Source organism: Oncorhynchus gorbuscha, linkage group LG07 (genome assembly GCF_021184085.1).
Source record: "Oncorhynchus gorbuscha isolate QuinsamMale2020 ecotype Even-year linkage group LG07, OgorEven_v1.0, whole genome shotgun sequence".
Lineage (NCBI taxonomy): Eukaryota > Metazoa > Chordata > Actinopteri > Salmoniformes > Salmonidae > Oncorhynchus > Oncorhynchus gorbuscha.
The window spans coordinates 999,417-1,022,178 of NC_060179.1; the positions used below are offsets into that span (position 1 = coordinate 999,417).

The 22,762-nt window shown below is 39.7% G+C and overlaps 1 protein-coding gene across 1 annotated transcript in view; it reads right to left on the minus strand.

Moving 5' to 3' along the window:
- Positions 1 to 22,479, minus strand: part of hhatlb (hedgehog acyltransferase like, b) — a 73,871-nt gene extending 51,392 nt beyond the window's left edge. Inside the window, 5 exon segments of the mRNA XM_046355392.1 lie at positions 3,285 to 3,479; positions 4,558 to 4,671; positions 4,791 to 4,858; positions 5,131 to 5,312; positions 22,276 to 22,479. Coding sequence (XP_046211348.1) covers positions 3,285 to 3,479; positions 4,558 to 4,671; positions 4,791 to 4,858; positions 5,131 to 5,236 — 483 coding nt within the window. The 5' untranslated portion in view covers positions 5,237 to 5,312; positions 22,276 to 22,479.
- Between the last annotated feature and the right edge of the window lie 283 nt (positions 22,480 to 22,762).

The window sequence follows — 22,762 nt, forward strand, 5'->3', positions numbered from 1 at the left end:
GTATTGTCAAAGTATAGTATTAGTTTACTAGTATATAGCTTTAGTGTAGTACTAGTTTAGTCATAGTGCAGTAGTAGTTTAGTAACAGTATAGTGGTATTATAGTGATAGTACATTAATACTGGTGTAGTAGTATAGTCATGGTATATTAGTAATAGTATAGTAGCAGTATAGTGGTATTATAGTGATAGTACATTAATACTGGCGTAGTAGTATAGTCATGGTATATTAGTAATAGTATAGTAGCAGTATGTTCCTCGTATACTGTTAGGTTCTAATATAACCTAGTAAAACTCACTGACGATTAGTAAAGTTTAAAGTTTATTCACCCACTGGGTCGATACAGCTGCATAAGACAAAGACATATTTCCACCAGTGGTAAAAAAACTGATTTGAGTCTCCTCCTTCCTTCTAAACAGTTTTATTACTAGGAAGTTAAGTAATACGGCCCTCAAACTGTTCATTCTCCCTTAAGGTGACCTGACATGACCTAAAGCCCCTTCCTCACTACTCCACAGCTCTCCTGCCATTATCATCAGTGACTGCAATCATGCGATTGCCTCTCCTCTACTCAGCATCTCCCAAAGCCCCCTGACTCCTATCCAACTTGACCCTCCTACAGATACCCATTCACTTCTGGTGTAGAAACCAGACTATGGCACTCCTCATGTCTCTAGTTTAACTGATGATTAACAATGTTTAAAGTTTGAAATACGAACCCATCAATAGTAATAGTATGGTAAAAGTATAGTACTAAAACAGTAATAATATAGTAGAAATACTATAGTAGTAGCAGTATAATAATATGATAGTAGTAGTAGTATAGTACTAAAACAGTAATAATATAGTAGAAGTATAATAATAGGGTTAGCCTAGTAGTAGTATAGTAGTAATATTACATTAATACTATAGTAGAAGCAGTATAGTAATATGATAGTAGTAGTATAGTACTAAAACAGTAATAATATAGTAGAAGTATAATAATAGGGTTAGCCTAGTAGTAGTATAGTAGTAATATTACATTAATACTATAGTAGTAGCAGTATAGTAATATGATAGTAGTAGTAGTAGTAGTATAGTACTAAAACAGTAATAATATAGTAGAAGTATAATAATAGGGTTAGCCTAGTAATATTATAGTAGTAATATTACATTAATACTATAGTAGTAGCAGTATAGTAATATGATAGTAGTAGTATAGTAGCAATAGTACAGTAATAATAGTAGCAGTATAGTAGCAGTATAGTAGCAGTATAGCAATATGATAGTAGTAGTATAGTAGTAATATTAATACTATAGTAGTAGCAATAACTCTAACCCTAACCCAACACTGGACGCCCTAATCCTAACTCTAAACTCTAACCCTAACCCTAACCCTAACCCAACACTGGACGCCCTAATCCTAACTCTAACCTCTAACCCTAACCCTAACCCAACACTGGACGCCCTAATCCTAACTCTAACCCTAACCCTAACCCTAACCCTAACCCAACACTGGACGCCCTAATCCTAACTCTAAACTCTAACCCTAACCCTAACCCAACACTCGACGCCCTAATCCTAACTCTAACCTCTAACCCTAACCCTAACCCAACACTGGACGCCTTAACCCTAACCCTAACCCTAACCCTAACCCAAAACTGGACACCTTAACCCTAACTCTAACCTCTTACCTTAACCCTAACCCTTACCCAATACTGAACGCCCTAACCCTAACCCTAACCTCTAACCCTAACCCTAACCTCTAACCCAACACTGGACACCCTAACCCTAACCCTAACCCTAACCCTAACCTCTAACCTCTAACCTCTAACCTCTAACCCTAACCTCTAACCCAACACTGGACGCCCTAACTCTAACCTTTAACCTCTAACCCTAACCCTAACCCAACACTGGACGCCCTAATCCTAACTCTAACCCTAACCCAACACTGGACACCCTAACCCTAACCCTAACCTTTAACCCTAACCCTAACCCTAACCCTAACCCTAACTCTAACCTCTAAACCTAACCCTAACTCTAACCTCTAACCCTAACCCTAACCCTAACCCCTAAACCTAACCCAACACTGGACGCCCTAACCCAACACTGGACGCCCTAACCCAACACTGGACGCCTTAACCCTAACCCTAACCCAACACTGGACACCTTAACCCAACACTGGACGCCCTAACCCAACACTGGACGCCTTAACCCTAACCCTAACCCAACACTGGACGCCCTAACCCAACACTGGACGCCTTAACCCTAACCCTAACCCAACACTGGACACCTTAACCCTAACTCTAACCTCTTACCTTAACCCTAACCCAACACTGGACGCCTTAACCCTAACCCTAACCCAACACTGGACACCTTAACCCTAACTCTAACCTCTTACCTTAACCCTAACCCTAACCTCTAACCCAACACTGGACACCCTAACCATAACCCTAACCTCTGACCTCTAACCTCTAACCTCTAACCCTAACCTCAAACCCAACACTGCACGCCCTAACCCTAACCCAACACTGGACGCCCTAGCCCTAACCTTTAACCCTAACCCTAACCTCTAACCCAACACTGGACGCCCTAACCCTAACCCTAACCTCTAACCTCTAACCTCTAACCCTAACCCTGTTGAGGGGGGTTAAGTGTTTTACTCAAGGGTACAAAAGCAGGCAAAGGCATCTAGGATTTGATACCAGCAGCTTTCCAGTTGCCAGCTCACTACCCGTCAGATTCAAATCAAATCAAATCAAATCAAATTTTATTTGTCACATACACATGGTTAGCAGATGTTAATGCGAGTGTAGCGAAATGCTTGTGCTTCTAGTTCCGACAATGCAGTGATAACCAACAAGTAATCTAACTAACAATTCCAAAACTACTGTCTTATACACAGTGTAAGGGGATAAAGAATATGTACATAAGGATATATGAATGAGTGATGGTACAGAGCAGCATACAGTAGATGGTATTGCGTACAGTATATACATATGAGATGAGTGTGTAGACAAAGTAAACAAAGTGGCATAGTTAAAGTGGCTAGTGATACATGTGTTACATAAGGATGCAGTCGATGATGTAGAGTACAGTATATACATATGCATATGAGATGAATAATGTAGGGTAAGTAACATTATATAAGGTAGCATTGTTTAAAGTGGCTAGTGATATATATAAGGTAGCATTGTTTAAAGTGGCTAGTGATATAGATTTCTCCCCTCCAGTTGCTGGCTCACCTCTCTAACCACGAGGCTACCTGCCACCCAGTAGTAATGTATTGTAGTGTATTCTTCTTACCTGCCAGGATATGAATGGTTCCATCTTGAATGTGGACAGGGTGGTGAGTCCAGCTAGGAAGCAGAGCCAGCGCAGTTTAACCAGAGAGATACTGTAGAGCAGCACACAGTGGGACAGGATCAGAGTGGTGTAGGTCCAACCCATAGTGACCAGCACCGCCAGGGTACCATAACACAGGTACATCAGGCTCCTATGCTGTGGACAGACAGACAGACAGGGGTACCACAACACAGGTACATCAGGCTCCTATGCTGTGGACAGACAGACAGACAGACAGACAGACAGACAGACAGACAGACAGACAGACAGACAGACAGACAGACAGACAGACAGACAGACAGACAGACAGACAGACAGACAGACAGACAGACAGACAGACTGACTGACTGACTGACTGACTGACTGACTGACTGACTGACTGACTGACTGACTGACTGACTGACTGACTGACTGACTCACTCACTCACTCACTCACTCACTCACTCACTCACTCACTCACTCACTCACTCACTCACTCACTCACTCACTCACTCACTCACTCACTCACTCACTCACTCACTCACTCACTCACTCACTCACTCACTCACTCACTCACTCACTCACTCACTCACTCACTCACTCACTCAACATGTACAACCGGGACCTATGATGTGGACAGACAGGCTGTCCTTGATTCAGTCCTCTGTGTACATCATGATATTGGGTGTAGGTACCTTGATTCAGTCCTTGATGTTATGCACCAATTAGAAACTGTTTTCTCTTTTCTCCAAGGTCGTAAGCAGAGACAAATCTATGGATAGATCTTTATGTATATATTTAAACGTGTGGATATATGTATATTTCTGAAGAGCCTTGTCCTCCCTCCCTCTCCCTCCCTCCCTCCCTCCCTCCCTCCCTCCCCCTCCCTCCCTCCCTCCCTCCCTCCCTCCCTCCCTCCCTCCCTCCCTCCCTCCCTCCCTCCCTCCCTCCCTCCCTCCCTCCCTCCCTCTCCCTCCCTCCCTCCCTCCCTCCCTCCCTCCCTCACTCCCTCCCTCCCTCCCTCCCTCCCTCCCTCCCTCCCTCCCTCCCTCCCATCACTCAGTATCTAAAGATATTAAAAGCTACTGTACAATGTAGCATGGCTTTGGAGGGTGACAAAACTGGTTCCAAAGGATGATGAAGCTGATATTCTAAACTGGTAAGATGATCCTCTGTGTCCTAAATGGTGCCCTATTCCCTACATAGGGCACTACATTTGACCATTTTGGATATAGCGTTGCAGATGTAAATCCACCTGTGGAGCCAGCATGGAGCAGATCTTAGCGAAGATCACATGACCAGACAGGGCGAAGAGGATGTGGTCCCGGAACGTGGAGAACCACATCACCCACTCAAAGTCAGCCGTATCCTGCAGCCAGATAAAATAGAGTAGGGATCTCAGTCATATCAGAGGATGATTTGTATCTCAGTTGTTACTAGCATATAAAAGGTCCACAAGTCAGCCTGAATCTAAAGCGTTCCTCTCACCATCCTCCTGCCGAAGTAGTACCATCCTGGGGTCACGCTGGACTTGAACGACTTTCTGTTTGCGTTCGCTGGAAAAATAAAACTTCGATTAGATTAGATTTTAAGTTAGAAAAATGTGACCCAAAAATCCATTCTGTAATGCTTAGGAACGTGTGTGTGTGTGTGTGTGTGTGTGTGTGTGTGTGTGTGTGTGTGTGTGTGTGTGTGTGTGTGTGTGTGTGTGTGTGTGTGTGTGTGTGTGTGTGTGTGTGTGTGTGTGTGTGTGTGTGTGTGTGTGTGTGTGTGTGTGTGTGTGTGTGTGTGTGTGTGTGTGTGTGTGTGTGTGTGTGCGTATACTTACAGCTGGACACATCAAAGATCCAGCTGGCAGCCCACAACAAGCCCAGATAGACCACTGTGTTATAGAAGTACAGCTCATATCTGGGCAGGGCTGCCTTGATCCCCATAGTGACCGGTCAGCTGGTGGAACCCACACACTCAGAACCTGGAGGGTATGGACAGACACCCTCCACTCAGAAGGACCTGCAGAGGTGGAACAATCACTAACATCAGTTAACATCACTAACATCAGTTAACATCACTAACATCAGTTAACATCAGTTAACATCAGTTAACATCACTAACATCAGTTAACATCAGTTAACATAACATCAGTTAACATCAGTTAACATCACTAACATCAGTTAACATCACTAACATCACTAACATCAGTTAACATCAAAGTAACATCACTAACATCATCAGTTAACATCACTAACATCACTAACATCACTAACATCACTAACATCAGTTAACATCAGTTAACATCATCAGTTAACATCAGTTAACATCATCACTAACATCACTAACATCAGTTAACATCACTAACATCAGTTAACATCAGTTAACATCACTAACATCACTAACATTAACATCAGTTAACATCACTAACATCAGTTAACATCACTAACATCACTAACATCACTAACATCAGTTAACATCAGTATCACTAACATCATAACAGTTAACATCACTAACATCAGTTAACATCACTTAACATCACTAACATCAGTTAACATCACTAACATCACTTAACTAACATCACATCAACATCACTAACATCACTAACATCAGTTAACATCACTAACATCAGTTAACATCATCACTTAACATCACTAACATCACTAACATCACTAACATCACTAACATCACTTAACATCACTAACATCATCAGTTAACATCACTAACATCACTAACATCAGTTAACATCACTAACATCACTAACATCAGTTAACATCACTAACATCACTAACATCACTAACATCAGTTAACATCAACATCACTAACATAACATCACTAACATCAGTTAACATCAGTTAACATCACTAACATCACTAACATCAGTTAACATCACTAACATCAGTTAACATCATTTAACATCACTAACATCACTAACATCACTAACATCACTAACATCACTAACATCAGTTAACATCAACATCACTAACATCACTAACATCAGTTAACATCATCTAACACTTAACATCACTAACATCAGTTAACATCACTTAACATCAGTTAACATCATTTAACATCACTAACATCACTAACATCACTAACATCACTAACATCAGTTAACATCACTAACATCACTAACATCACATCAAACATCACATAACATCACATAAACATCACTAACATCACTAACATCAGTTAACATCACTAACATCAGTTAACATCAGTTAACATCACTAACATCACTAACATCACTAACATCACTAACATCAGTTAACATCACTAACATCACTAACATCACTAACATCACTAACATCAGTTAACATCACTAACATCAGTTAACATCACTAACATCAGTTAACATCACTAACATCAGTTAACATCACTAACATCAGTTAACATCACTAACATTAACATCACTAACATCAACATAAACATCACTAACATCATCAGTTAACATCACTAACATCAGTTAACATCACTAACATCACTTAACATCACTAACATCAGTTAACATCAGTTAACATCAGTTAACATCACTAACATCACTAACATCAGTTAACATCAGTTAACATCACTAACATCACTAACATCAGTAACATCAGTTAACATCACTAGTTAACATCACTAACATCAGTTAACATCACTAACATCAGTTAACATCACTAACATCAGTTAACATCAGTTAACATCACTAACATCATCATCAGTAACATCACTAACATTAACATCACTTAACATCAGTTAACATCAATCACTAACATCAGTTAACATCAGTTAACATCAACATCACTAACATCACTTAACATCAGTTAACATCAGTTAACATCACTTAACATCACTAACATCACTAACATCACTAACATCAGTTAACATCACTAACATCACTAACATAACATCAGTTAACATCAGTTAACATCACTAACATCACTAACATCACTAACATCAGTTAACATCAGTTAACATCATCACTAACATCACTAACATCACTAACATCACATCAAACATCAGTTAACATCAGTTAACATCACTAACATCACTAACATCAAACATCACTATCACTAACATCACATCACTAACATCACTTAACATCACTAACATCAACATCAAACATCACTAACATCAGTTAACATCACTAACATCACTAACATCAGTTAACATCACTAACATCAGTTAACATCACTAACATCACTAACATCACTAACATCACTAACATCACTAACATCAGTTAACATCACTAACATCACTAACATCACTAACATCACTAACATCAGTTAACATCACTAACATCACTAACATCACATCAGTTAACATCACTAACATCACTAACATCAGTTAACATCATACTAACATCATCAGTTAACATCATCACTAACATCACTAAACATCACTATCACATCACTAACATCAGTTAACATCACTAACATCAGTTAACATCACTAACATCAGTTAACATCAGTTAACATCAGTTAACATCACTAACATCACTAACATCACTTAACATCATCTAAACATCACTAACATCAACATCAGTTAACATCACAACATCACTAACATCAGTTAACATCACTAACATCACTAACATCACTAACATCACTAACATCAGTTAACATCAGTTAACATCACTAACATCAGTTAACATCAGTTAACATCACTAACATCACTAACATCAGTTAACATCAGTTAACATCACTAACATCAGTTAACATCACATCACTAACATCACTAACATCACTAACATCAGTTAACATCAGTTAACATCACATAACATCAGTTAACATCAGTTAACATCACTAACATCACATCAAACATCACTAACATCACTAACATCACTAACATCAGTTAACATCACTAACATCACATCAACATCACTAACACCACTAACATCAGTTAACATCAGTTCAGTTACATCAGTTAACATCAGTTAACATCACTAACATCACTAACATCAGTTAACATCACATCACTAACATCACTAACATCACTAACATCAGTTAACATCACTAACATCACTAAACATCAGTTAACATCACTAACATCTGTTAACATCAGTTAACACCACTAACATCAGTTAACATCACTAACATCACTAACACCAGTTAACATCACTAACATCACTAACATCAGTTAACATCACTAACATCACCAACATCACTAACATCACTAACATCAGTTAACATCAGTTAACATCAGTTAACATCAGTTAACATCACTAACATCAGTTAACATCAGTTAACATCACTAACATCAGTTAACATCACTAACACCACTAACATCAGTTAACATCAGTTAACATCACTAACATCACTAACATCACTAACATCAATTAACATCTGTTAACATCACTAACATCACCAACATCACTAACATCAGTTAACATCACTAACATCAGTTAACATCACTAACATCAGTTAACATCACTAACATCATTAACATCACTAACATCAGTTAACATCAGTTACCATCAGTTAACATCAGTTACCATCAGTTAACATCACTAACATCACTAACATCACCAACATCACTAACATCAGTTAACATCACTAACATCAGTTAACATCACTAACATCATTAACATCACTAACATCAGTTAACATCAGTTACCATCAGTTAACATCAGTTACCATCAGTTAACATCACTAACATCATTAACATCACTAACATCAGTTAACATCAGTTACCATCAGTTAACATCACTAACATCACTAACATCAGTTAACATCACTAACATCAGTTAACATCACTAACATCAGTTAACATCACTAACATCATTAACATCACTAACATCAGTTAACATCAGTTACCATCAGTTAACATCAGTTAACATCAGTTAACATCACTAACATCACTAACATCACTAACATCAGTTAACATCAGTTACCATCAGTTAACATCAGTTACCATCAGTTAACATCACTAACATCACTAACATCACTAACATCACTAACATCAGTTAACATCAGTTAACATCACTAACATCACTAACATCAGTTAACATCACTAACATCAGTTAACATCACTAACATCACTAACATCAGTTAACATCAGTTAACATCACTAACATCAGTTAACATCAGTTAACATCACTCAACATCAGTTAAACATCACTAACATCACTAACATCAGTTAACATCACTAACATCAACATCACTAACATCAGTTAACATCACTAACATCACTAACATCACTAACATCACTAACATCAGTTAACATCAGTAACATCACTAACATCAGTTAACATCAGTTAACATCACTAACATCAGTTAACATCAGTTAACATCACTAACATCAGTTAACATCAGTTAACATCACTAACATCACTAACATCAGTTAACATCAGTTAACATCACTAACATCAGTTAACATCACTAACATCACTAACATCACTAACATCACTAACATCACTAACATCAGTTAACATCACTAACATCACTAACATCAGTTAACATCACTAACATCACTAACATCACTAACATCACTAACATCACTAACATCAGTTAACATCAGTTAACATCACTAACATCACTAACATCACTAACATCAGTTAACATCAGTTAACATCACTAACATCACTAACATCAGTTAACATCAGTTAACATCAGTTAACATCACTAACATCACTAACATCAGTTAACATCACTAACATCACTAACATCAGTTAACATCAGTTAACATCAGTTAACATCACTAACATCAGTTAACATCACTAACATCACTAACATCACTAACATCAGTTAACATCAGTTAACATCACTAACATCATTAACATCACTAACATCAGTTAACATCAGTTAACATCACTAACATCACTAACATCAGTTAACATCAGTTAACATCACTAACATCAGGACTGTTTTGATCAAGTGGACTGGATTATATTCCGGGTTGCCTCTGAGAATAGCATTGATGATTACACTGACTCAGTCCCTAGGTTCATCAGGAAGTGTATAGAGGATGTTGTACCCACTGTGACGGTAGCACCTATCCAAACCAAAAAACATGGATAGAAGGGCAGCATTCGCACAAAACTGAAAGAGCGAACAGGTGGACTGATAACATGGTTGGGTACAAACAGTCCAGTTATGCCCTTTGAAAGGCAAATAAAGAGGCAAAACATCAGTACAGAGACAAAGTGGAGATGCAATTCAATGGCTCGGACATTAGACGTTGGTGGCAAGGACTCTAGACCATCACAGATTATAAAGGGAAAACCAGCCACCGATGTCTTGCTCCCGGACAAGCTAAACACCTTCTTCGTCGACTTTGAGGAACACATAATGCTGCCAACAAGGGCCACCACCTCTCTCGAAGACTGTGAGCTCTCGTTCTCCGTGGCCGACGTGAGTAAGACATTTAAGATTGTTACCCCTCGCAAGGCTGCTGGCCCAGATGGCATCCCTAGCCGCGTCCTCAGAGTATGGCAGACCAGCTGACTGGAGTATTTACAAACATATTCGATCTCTCCCTATCCAGGTCTGTCATCCCCACTTGCTTCAAGACGTCCACCATTGTTTCCGATACCCAAGCAAGCGAATTACAGGCTCAAAATGGACAGAAATCTTTCTTCTGAAACTCATCAGTCTATTCCTGTTCTGAGAAATGAAAACTATTCCATGTGAGAAATTGCCAAGAAACTGAAGATCTCGTACAACGCTGTGTACTACTCCCTTCACGGAACAGCACAAACTGGCTCTAACTAGAATAGAAATAGGAGTGGGAGGTCCTGGTGCACAACTGAGCAAGAGAATAAGTACATTAGAGTGTCTAGTTCGAGAAACAGTCGCCTCAAGTCCTCAACTGGTTGCATTATTAAATAGTACACGCAAAACACCAGTCTCAATATCTACATGGAAGAGGTGACTCCGGGATGCTGGCCTTCTAGGCAGAGTTTCTCTGTCCAGTGTCTGTGTTCTTTTGCCCATCTTAATCTTTTATTTTTATTGACCAGTGTGAGAAATGGCATCCCGGAGTCGCCTTTTCACTGTTGACGCTGGTGTTTTGCACGTGCTATTTAATGAAGCCGCCAGTTGAGGACTTGTGAGGCATCTGTTTCTCAAACTAGACACTCTAATGTACTTGTCTTCTTGCTCATTTGTGCACCGGGGCCTCCCACTCTGCTTTTTATTCTGATGGCCATCACTGGCCAGCCACCGCCCGGTACTCTGCCCAGCACCTTAGAGACATTGAACACTGGGAACATTAACAATGTTTACATGCTGTTTTACCAACTTTATAAAAAGAAACGTTCCTTTTTCAGGACCCTGTCTTTCAAAGATAATTCATAAAAATCCAAATAACTTCACACATCTTCATTGTAAAGGGTTTAAACACTGTTTCCCATGCTTGTTCAATGAACCTTAAACAATTAATGAACATGCACCTGTGGAATGGTCATTAAGACCTTAACAGCGTACAGACGGTAGGTCACAGTTATGAAAACTTAGGACACTAAAGAGGCCTTTCTACTGACTCTGAAAAGCACCAAAGGAACGATTCCCAGGGTCCCTGCTCATCTGTGTGAATGTGCCTTAGGCATGCTGCAAGGAGGCATGAGGACTGCAGATGTGACCAGGGCAATACATTTCAATGTCTGTACTGTGAGACACCTAAGACGGAGATAGAGGGAGACAGGACGGAAAGCTGATCGTCCTCGCAGTTTCAGACCACATGTAACAACACCTGCACGGGATCGGTACATCCGAACATCACACCTGCGGGACAGGTACAGGATGGCAACAACAATTGCCCGAGTTACACCAGTAACGCACAATCCCTCCATCAGTGCTCAGACTGTCCGCAATAGGCTGAGAGAGGCTGGACTGAGGGCTTGTAGTCCTGTTGTAAGGCAGGTCCTCACCAGACATCACCGGTAACACCGTCGCTAATGGTCACAAACCCACCGTCGCCGGACCAGACAGGACTGGCAAAAAGTGCTCTTCTCTGATGCATCACGGTTTTGTCTCACCGGGGGTTTTGGTCGGATTTGCGTTTTTCGTCGAAGGAGCGTTACACCGAGGCCTCTACTCTGGAGCGGGATCGATTTGGAGGTGGAGGGTCTGTCATGGTGTGTCACAGCATCATCGGACTGAGCTTGTTGTCATTGCAGGTAGTCTCAATGCTGTGCGTTAATTGGAAGACCTCCTCCTCCCTCATGTGGTACCCTTCCTGCAGGCTCATCCTGACATGACCCTCCAGCATGACAATGCCACCAGCCAAACTGCTCATTCTGTGTGTGATTTCCTGGAAGACAGGATTGTCAGTGTTCTGCCATGGCCAGTGAAGAGCCCGGATCTCAATACCATTGAGCATGTCTGGGACCTGTTATATCGGAGGGTGAGGGCTAGGGCCATTCCCCCCAGAAATGTCTGGGAACATGCAGGTTCCTTGGTGGAAGAGTGGGGTAACATCTCACAGCAAGAATTGGCAAATCTGGTGCAGTCCATGAGGAGATGCACTGCAGTACTTAATGCAGCTGGTGGCCACACCAGATACTGACTGTTACTTTTGATTTTGACCCCCTTTGTTCAGGGACACATTAAAACATTTATGTTAGTCACATGTCTGTTGAACTTGTTCAGTTTATGTCTCAGTTGTTGAATCTTGTTATGTTCATACAAATATTTACACATGTTAAGTTTGCTGAAAATAAATGCAGTTGACAGTGAGAGGACATTAATTTTTTTGCTGAGTTTATGTACAGTATATATGTACAGGATGTACTGTATTCTAGTCATTGTATTCTAGACTTGATTGATCCAAGAAACATGCACAATGGACATTAGACTGGTGGAAATCTGTCCTTAGGTCTCATGAGTCCACATTAGATGGACAATAGACTGGTGGAAATCTGTCCTTAGGTCTCATGAGACCACATTAGATGGACAATAGACTGGTGGAAATCTGTCCTTAGGTCTGATGAGTCCACATTAGATGGACAATAGACTGGTGGAAATCTGTCCTTAGGTCTGATGAGTCCACATTAGATGGACAATAGACTGGTGGAAATCTGTCCTTAGGTCTCATGAGACCACATTAGATGGACAATAGACTGGTGGAAATCTGTCCTTAGGTCTGATGAGTCCACATTAGATGGACAATAGACTGGTGGAAATCTGTCCTTAGGTCTCATGAGACCACATTAGATGGACAATAGACTGGTGGAAATCTGTCCTTAGGTCTCATGAGACCACATTAGATGGACAATAGACTGGTGGAAATCTGTCCTTAGGTCTCATGAGACCACATTAGATGGACAATAGACTGGTGGAAATCTGTCCTTAGGTCTCATGAGACCACATTAGATGGACAATAGACTGGTGGAAATCTGTCCTTAGGTCTCATGAGACCACATTAGATGGACAATAGACTGGTGGAAATCTGTCCTTAGGTCTGATGAGTCCACATTAGATGGACAATAGACTGGTGGAAATCTGTCCTTAGGTCTCATGAGACCACATTAGATGGACAATAGACTGGTGGAAATCTGTCCTTAGGTCTGATGAGTCCACATTAGATGGACAATAGACTGGTGGAAATCTGTCCTTAGGTCTCATGAGACCACATTAGATGTTTGTTTACAACCGCCGTGTCTTTGTGAGAAGCAGAGTAGGTGAACGGATGATCTCCACATGCATGGTTCCCACCGTGAAGCCTGGAGGAGGAGGTGTGGTGGTGTGTGGTTCCCACCGTGAAGCATGGAGGAAGAGGTATGATGGTATCTGGGTGCTTTGCTGGTGACACTGTCTGTGATTTATTTAGAATTCAAGTCACACTTAGCCAGCATGGCTACCACAGCATTCTGCAGTGATACACCATCCCATCTGGTTTGGGCTTAGTGGGACAATCATTTGTTTTTCAACAGGACAATGACCCAACACACCTCCAGGCTGTGTAAGGGCTATTTCACCAAGAAGGAGAGTGATGGAGTGCTGCATCAGATGTCCTGGCCTTCACAATCACCCAACCTCAACCCAATTGGGATGGTTTGGGATGAATTGGACCGCAGAGTGAAGAAAAAGCAGTCAACAAGTGCTCAGCATATGTGGGAACTACTTCAAGACTGTTGGAAAAGCATTCCAGGTGAAGCTGGTTGAGAGAATGCCAAGAGTGTGAAAAGCTGTCATCAAGGCAAAAGGGTGGCTACTTTGAAGAATCTTTATTTTGATATGTTTAACACTTATGTGGTTACTACATGATTCCATATATGTTATTTCATAGTTTGAATGTCTTCACTATTATTCTACAATGTAGAAGATAGTAAAAATAAAGACAAACCCTGGAATGAGTAGGTGTGTCTAAACTATTGACTGGTCCTGTACATCAATTCCAGACTCTGATATTTGTAACTTTGTGTATTCAGTGTGTATTGTTATTGTGTTGATATATATTATTGCTCTATTGGAGCTAGAAACATTAGCATTTCACAGCATCTGCGATAACAAGTTACTTTGATATGATTTGAACATCTGTAAATCTGTGTAGGCGACCAATAAACGTTGATTGAATTGGACTTCCTCTTTCCTAAACCTTTTCTGACCTTAGGGCTCTATTCAATCCGTATAAATTCAGCTTCATAGTGAAATTGACAATTATTGGCAATGTTCCCGTGGTTTCGGAGACGACTGCACATGCACGGTAAATGCTGCATATGTCAGCTCAATGGGAAATTACCTTCACATTTCTAGCGGGCAATCTGTAACGCTTCAGTGACCCCGATTGAATAGAGTCTCTCTCACTCTCTCAAAGTGAACAAATGTCACATTGTAGCTCAGCTATCTGTAAAGCTAGCAATTCTCTCTGTTAGCACCAGCCCCATGTCGTCAACAGGCTAGGGCTGTGTCCCAAATGGCACCCTATTGCCTAAAGCTCTTGGTCAAAAGTGGTGCACTAAATATGGAATAGTGTCCCATTTGAGATGCAGTCAAGCCTGGTCTATAGTTACCACTGTTTCAATCAGAGTCAGATATCAATGTGATGGAGCGGCAGGCATAAAAATAGTCCCTCGCCCTCCAGTTTACATTCAGCTCAGTGTCACGTTTGGACAAACTACTGTATTTGGCTGCAGTACTAGTAGACTAATGACTACTGTATTCACAGTAACTCTCCCTCTCTGAGTTATAAAAAGTGGTCATTTATATACACTAGTGTTATCAGAGATGGTAGAGAACATAGAGACCTTTCTCTCTTTCTATGGAATTATATACAGTAGTGTTATCAGAGATGGTAGAGAACATAGAGACCTTTCTCTCTTTCTATGGAATTATATACAGTAGTGTTATCAGAGATGGTAGAACCTAGAGACCTCTCTCTCTTTCTCTGGAATTATATACAGAGACCTCTCTCTCTTTTCTCTGGAATTATATACAGTAGTGTTATTAGAGATTGTATAGAACCTAGAGACCTCTCTCTCTTTCTCTGGAATTATATACAGTAGTGTTATCAGAGATTGTATAGAACCTAGAGACCTCTCTCTCTTTCTCTGGAATTATATACAGTAGTGTTATCAGAGATTGTATAGAACCTAGAGACCTCTCTCTTTTCTCTGGAATTATATACAGTAGTGTTATTAGATACGTCCTTTCATGGGCAACGTTAGCTAGTTAACATTAGCTTTCTACATCTAGCTACATATTGAACTTCCTTCCTCTCAGTCCAGGGGCACAATGTATTTTACGGGTGGATCAGAGTCGCTAATGGACATTTTAACTAGCTAGCTTTTGATAGCTATTTTGTCCTGGGAGATGAACATCGGGTTGTTATTTTACCTTGACATGCATGTGGTCCGATGTACAGCACTTCTTCCTCCATTTAGATGTTGTGCAGATACTAGATCATATTACCATATTATTACTACAAGATACTGATCACTTGTCAACGTTTGTCCAGACACAGGACGGATAGGCTGTCATCAGCTTTATATCTGACTGGACCTTTAATATAATGTCTTTGAACATGGTTCATGTGTATCTAGAAGGAGAGGAACAACGGGACAGACAAGGACTCTGAGAGGTCATCTATTCCTATACAGCAGCTGTTGCCTATTTGGAGCTAACTGCTGAACACTTCTGACACGGGTTTGTTATATATATATAGACTACCATTCAAAAGTTTGGGGTCACTTAGAAATGGCCTTGTTTTTGAAAGAAAGGCATATTTTTTTGTCCATTAAAATGACATCAAATTGATCAGAAATACAGTGTAGACATTGTTAATGTTGTAAATCACTACTGTAGCTGGAAATGGCAGATTTTTTATGGAATATCTACATAGGCGTACAGAGGCCCATTATCAGCAACCATCGCTCCTGTGTTCCAATGGCACGTTGTGTTAGCTAATCCAAGTTTATCATTTAAAAAGGCTAATTGATCATTAGAAAACCCTTTTGTAATTATGTTAGCACAGCTGAAAACTGTTGTTCTGGTTAAAGAAGCAATAAAACGGGCCTTCTTTAGACTAGTTGAGTATCTGGAGCATCAGCATTTGCAGGTTCGATTACAGGCTCAAAATGGACAGAAACAAAGACCTTTTTTTCTGAAACTCGTCAGTCTATTCTTGCTCTGAGAAATGAAGGCTATTCCATGTGAGAAATCGCCAAGAAACTGAAGATCTCGTACAACGCTGTGTACTACTCCCTTCATAGAAAAGCGCAAACTGGCTCTAACCAGAATAGAAAGAGGAGTGGGAGGCATCGGTGCACAACTAAGCAAGAGGACAAGTACATTAGAGAGTCTAGTTTGAGAAACAGACGCCTCACTAGTCCTCAACTAGCAGATTCATTAAATAGTACCCACAAAACACCAGTCTCAACGTCAACTGTGAAGAGGCAACTCCGGGATGCTGGCCTTCTAGGCAGAGTTTCAGAGTGAAAAGCTATATCTCAGACTGGCCAATAAAAATAAAATATTAAGATGGGCAAAATAACACAGACACTTGACAGAGGAAGATTGGAAAAAAGTGTTGTGGACAGACTAATGTAAGTTTGACATGTTCGGATAACAAAGAAGAACATTCGTGAGACGTAGAAAAAATGAAAAGATGGTGGAGGAGTGACGTCATCTGTCAAGCATGGTGGAGGCAATGTGATGGTCTGGGGGAGGCAATGTGATGGTCTGGGGGAGGCAATGTGATGGCCTGGTGGAGGCAATGTGATGGGAGGCAATGTGATGGTCTGGGGGAGGCAATGTGATGGGAGGCAATGTGATGGTCTGGGGGAGGCAATGTGATGGTCTGGGGGAGGCAATGTGATGGTCTGGGGGTGCTTTGGTGGTGGTAAAGTGGGAGATTTGTTCAGGGTAAAAGGGATCTTGAAGAAGGAAGGCTATCACTCCATTTTGCAACATCATGCCATAGCCTGTGGACGGTCCTTAATTGGAGACAATTTTCTCCTACAACAGGACAATGACCCAAAGCACAGCTCCAAACTACGCAAGAACTATTTAGGGAAGAAGCAGTCAGCTGGTATTCTGTCTATAATGGAGTGGCCAACACAGTCACCGGATCTCAACCCTATTGAGCTGTTGTGGGAGCAGCTTGACCGTATGGTACGTAAGTAGTGCCCATCAAGCCAATCCAACGGATGGGAGGTGCTTCAGGAAGCATGGGGTGAAATCTCTCCAGATTTCCTCAACAAATTGACAACTTTAATCGCTGCAAAAGTAGAATTCTTTGACGAACGCAAAGTTTGAAGGACACAATTATTATTTCCATTAAAAATCATTATTTATAACCTTGTCAACGTCTTGACTGTATTTCCTATTCATTTTGCTACTCATTTCATGTATGTTTTCATGGAAAACAAGGACATTTCTATGTATATATGCCATTTAGCAGACGCTTTTATCCAAAGCGACTTACAGTCATGTGTGCATACATTCTACGTATGGGTGGTCCCGGGGATCGAACTCACTACCCTGGCGTTACAAGCGCCATGCTCTACCAACTGAGCTACAGAAGGACCGGATAGGCTGTCATCAGCTTTATATCTGACTGGACCTTTAATATAATGGTCCAGTCAGATATATGTGATATATATGTGACCCCCAAACTTTGAAACAGTGGTGTATGTTCATTACATTGATTATTAGTGCTTTTTTTGGTCTCAGATGACATTGTAACATATATGGAACTGCCTAAACTGCTAAACCAAGTGTTTACGATCTGGACATATAACGAAACGTTTTTATGAAAGTCTATTTAAACGCGTTTAGATTGTAAACACCAAAACATGTAGCAATTTTTAAACACATGAACACATTTATTCAGCACAAGGCATTTTAAACACTAAATACTGGGGGTGTTGTTTTAACACTGTAGGGTATAAAGCTGTATTTGCGTATTTCCAAGCTTTCCTTTCGAGTGAATGTGAGAGATACCCACCAATGACTGTGTTTGTTAGTGACAAACACAGTAAGATTTAGTAAGATCTACTCCGGAAGCCTTTTATCAGTGACCGTCTAAGTGAATGTTATATTAGACAGGTCATAAGGCCTTTAGTTATGGACTAGTTATCCTCAGTCTTTAGTTATGGACTAGTTATCCTCAGTCTTTAGTTATAGACTAGTTATCCTCAGTCTTTAGTTATGTCCTAGTTATGCTCAGTCTTTAGTTATGGACTAGTTATCCTAGTTATCCTCAGTCTTTAGTTATGGACTAGTTATCCTCAGTCTTTAGTTATTGACTAGTTATCCTCAGTCTTTAGTTATGGACTAGTTATCCTCAGTCTTTAGTTATGGACTAGTTATCCTTAGTCTTTAGTTATTGACTAGTTATCCTCAGTCTTTAGTTATGGACTAGTTATCCTCAGTCTTTAGTTATGGACTAGTTATCCTTAGTCTTTAGTTATGGACTAGTTATCCTCAGTCTTTAGTTATGGACTAGTTATCCTCAGTCTTTAGTTATGGACTAGTTATCCTCAGTCTTTAGTTATGGACCCTCAGTCTTTAGTCTTTAGTTATGGACTAGTTATCCTCAGTCTTTAGTTATGGACTAGTTATCCTCAGTCTTTAGTTATGGACTAGTTATCCTCAGTCTTTAGTTATGGACTAGTTATCCTCAGTCTTTAGTTATGGACTTTATCCTCATTCTTTAGTTATGACCTAGTTATCCTCAGTCTTTAGTTATGGACAAGTTATCCTCAGTCTTTAGTTATGGACTAGTTATCCTCAGTCTTTAGTTATGGACTAGTTATCCTCAGTCTTTAGTTATGGACTAGTTATCCTCATTCTTTAGTTATGGACTAGTTATCCTCAGTCTTTAGTTATGGACTAGTTATCCTCAGTCTTTAGTTATGGACTAGTTATCCTTAGTCTTTAGTTATGGACTAGTTATCCTCAGTCTTTTATGGACTAGTTATCCTCAGTCTTTAGTTATGGACTAGTTATCCTCAGTCTTTAGTTATGGACTAGTTATCCTTAGTCTTTAGTTATGGACTAGTTATCCTCAGTCTTTAGTTATGGACTAGTTATCCTCAGTCTTTAGTTATGACTAGTTATCCTCAGTCTTTAGTTATGGACTAGTTATCCTCAGTCTTTATTATGGACTAGTTATCCTCAGTCTTTAGTTATGGACTGGTTATCCTTAGTCTTTAGTTATGGACTAGTTATCCTCAGTCTTTAGTTATGGACTAGTTATCCTCAGTCTTTAGTTATGGACTAGTTATCCTCAGTCTTTAGTTATGGACTAGTTATCCTCAGTCTTTAGTTATGGACTAGTTATCCTTAGTCTTTAGTTATGGACTAGTTATCCCCAGTCTTTAGTTATGGACTAGTTATCCTCAGTCTTTAGTTATGGACTAGTTATCCTCAGTCTTTAGTTATGGACTAGTTATCCTCAGTCTTTAGTTATGGACTAGTTATCCTCAGTCTTTAGTTATGGACTAGTTATCCTCAGTCTTTAGTTATGACCTAGTTATCCTCAGTCTTTAGTTATGGACTAGTTATCCTCAGTCTTTAGTTATGGACTAGTTATCCTCAGTCTTTAGTTATGGACTAGTTATCCTCAGTCTTTAGTTATGGACTAGTTATCCTCAGTCTTTAGTTATGACCTAGTTATCCTCAGTCTTTAGTTATGGACTAGTTATCCTCAGTCTTTAGTTATGACCTAGTTATCCTCAGTCTTTAGTTATGGACTAGTTATCCTCAGTCTTTAGTTATGGACTAGTTATCCTCAGTCTTTAGTTATGACCTAGTTATCCTCAGTCTTTAGTTATGGACTAGTTATCCTCAGTCTTTAGTTATGACCTAGTTATCCTCAGTCTTTAGTTATGGACTAGTTATCCTCAGTCTTTAGTTATGACCTAGTTATCCTCAGTCTTTAGTTATGGACTAGTTATCCTCAGTCTTTAGTTATGGACTAGTTATCCTCAGTCTTTAGTTATGACCTAGTTATCCTCAGTCTTTAGTTATGGACTAGTTATCCTCAGTCTTTAGTTATGACCTAGTTATCCTCAAAATTGTGTCCTAAAAATCCAGGATTAAGGGCCACATCAGAACAAGTCAAAATACACTGGTTTGTGAAGTGATTAGAAATTCCTATCTGAATCCAGCCAAAGAGAGAGTATCCAACCATTGAAATACCCCACAATCTGCACTCATTATTACTGCTATGGCAATTGATTTATCAAACAGTACTAGCTCAACCATGTCAACTGGAACAACCATCTCAGTAATGGGTACAATAAATCAACCCCTTTCAGATTGGATTAGTTTTCAGGTGCAATATGTCCAACCCCTTTACAGATTGGATTAGTTTTCAGGTGCAATATGTCCAACCCCTTTACAGACTGGATTAGTTTTCAGGTGCAATATGTCCAACCCCTTTCAGATTGGATTCGTTTTCAGGTGCAATATGCCAACCCCTTTCAGATTGGATTAGTTTTCGGATGCAATATGTCCAACCCCTTTCAGATTGGATTCGTTTTCAGGTGCAATATGTCCAACCCCTTTCAGATTGGATTCGTTTTCAGGTGCAATATGTCCAACCCCTTTCAGATTGGATTAGTTTTCAGGTGCAATATGTCCAACCCCTTTCAGATTGGATTCGTTTTCAGGTGCAATATGTCCAACCCCTTTCAGATTGGATTCGTTTTCAGGTGCAATATGTCCAACCCCTTTCAGATTGGATTCGTTTTCAGGTGCAATAAATCCAACCCCTTTCAGATTGGATTATTTTAGAAAAATGTAAATTATTTATCTTTGTATAGTAAAATATCAATAAATCAATCAACATACATGATAAAACCATAGATATTAAAACAAACTATTCTAAAAACTAACCTGCAACAAAGCATGCTGTGAAATATGATAATGAGGCACCTTTCATGTCTTTTTCACTCTAGAAAGTTCATGGTGATTAACTCAATACAGTCAAGTAAAAACAACAACATGCGGTTAAACCTATTTATTGAATCAAATGTCCTGTTCAGTTGTCCTGAAATGTATATAAGGTGACAGACATTCATAACACTGATCTGACAAAAAAATCCATGGAAAGTCACATACATTTCTAATGACTAAATACACTCTAAACAGGACAATGTGAAAGTAAACACTTATGTTTAACATCAGAATACTTTGCAGATGTAGGTGTTATCCTGGTTGGAAACGGACTGGAAAAAGATGACTATAGTTTTTAATCTAGCATGCTAAACACTTATTGGCTAATATAAATGCTTTATCTTTACGTTTTAAACACTGGTATTTCGGTTATGAACGTGTCACGTTTCATGGTTTTCCAGTGTAGCCTATTGTATTAGTCGAAGGGTCATTGACCCATTTTAGTCTACTTAATATTTTTACTAGGCTACTTTATTCTGCTTGCTAGGAATAATAGCCCACATTGCATTAAACATGCATATTTGATCTCCATAATGAAAACTGTTGCTGCTATTAAAATCACTTCTCTGTGATGTTAGCTGGTTAAATGTCACATGGTCATGCATTGCAATTTGTAACCTTATTGCGCTTATAATAGCAACACCTGTTGCGGTACTGACCTTGAGGAGGCAAAGTAGCTGTAACCCCCAAACAAGTCAACAAAGTCAATGCAATCCCCCTTAAAACGAAATAAAAATACCAAATGGAAAATGAAGGTAGGGAAAGAAAGCAGTCTCGTGCATCTGCAGTGTTGTTAACGGTCCAGTGGTGTGGTCGGCGCGCGGGACCACTGACTCCCGGCGAGGAAGCAGACAACAATTAAAGGTGCGTCTGGATTTATTTATTTTCTCAGAGGGGGCGGACCCGTTTTAGTGCCTGTCACAACAAAATATAGTGGTAACTGTAGCTCACCGTTATATCTGTTGCCCAGTAATATCTCTATTTTAACTATTATTATCTGTCAATTCATCTCGTATCAAATAGATAAAGGTTCATTGGGTTTCCAAGTCCAGGTTATACAGAAGAGCTCTGTTGGTTCTGGAACTCATGACCAGGATGAGCTGAAACAAGGGAGGGTCATGACCAGGATGAGCTGAAACAAGGGAG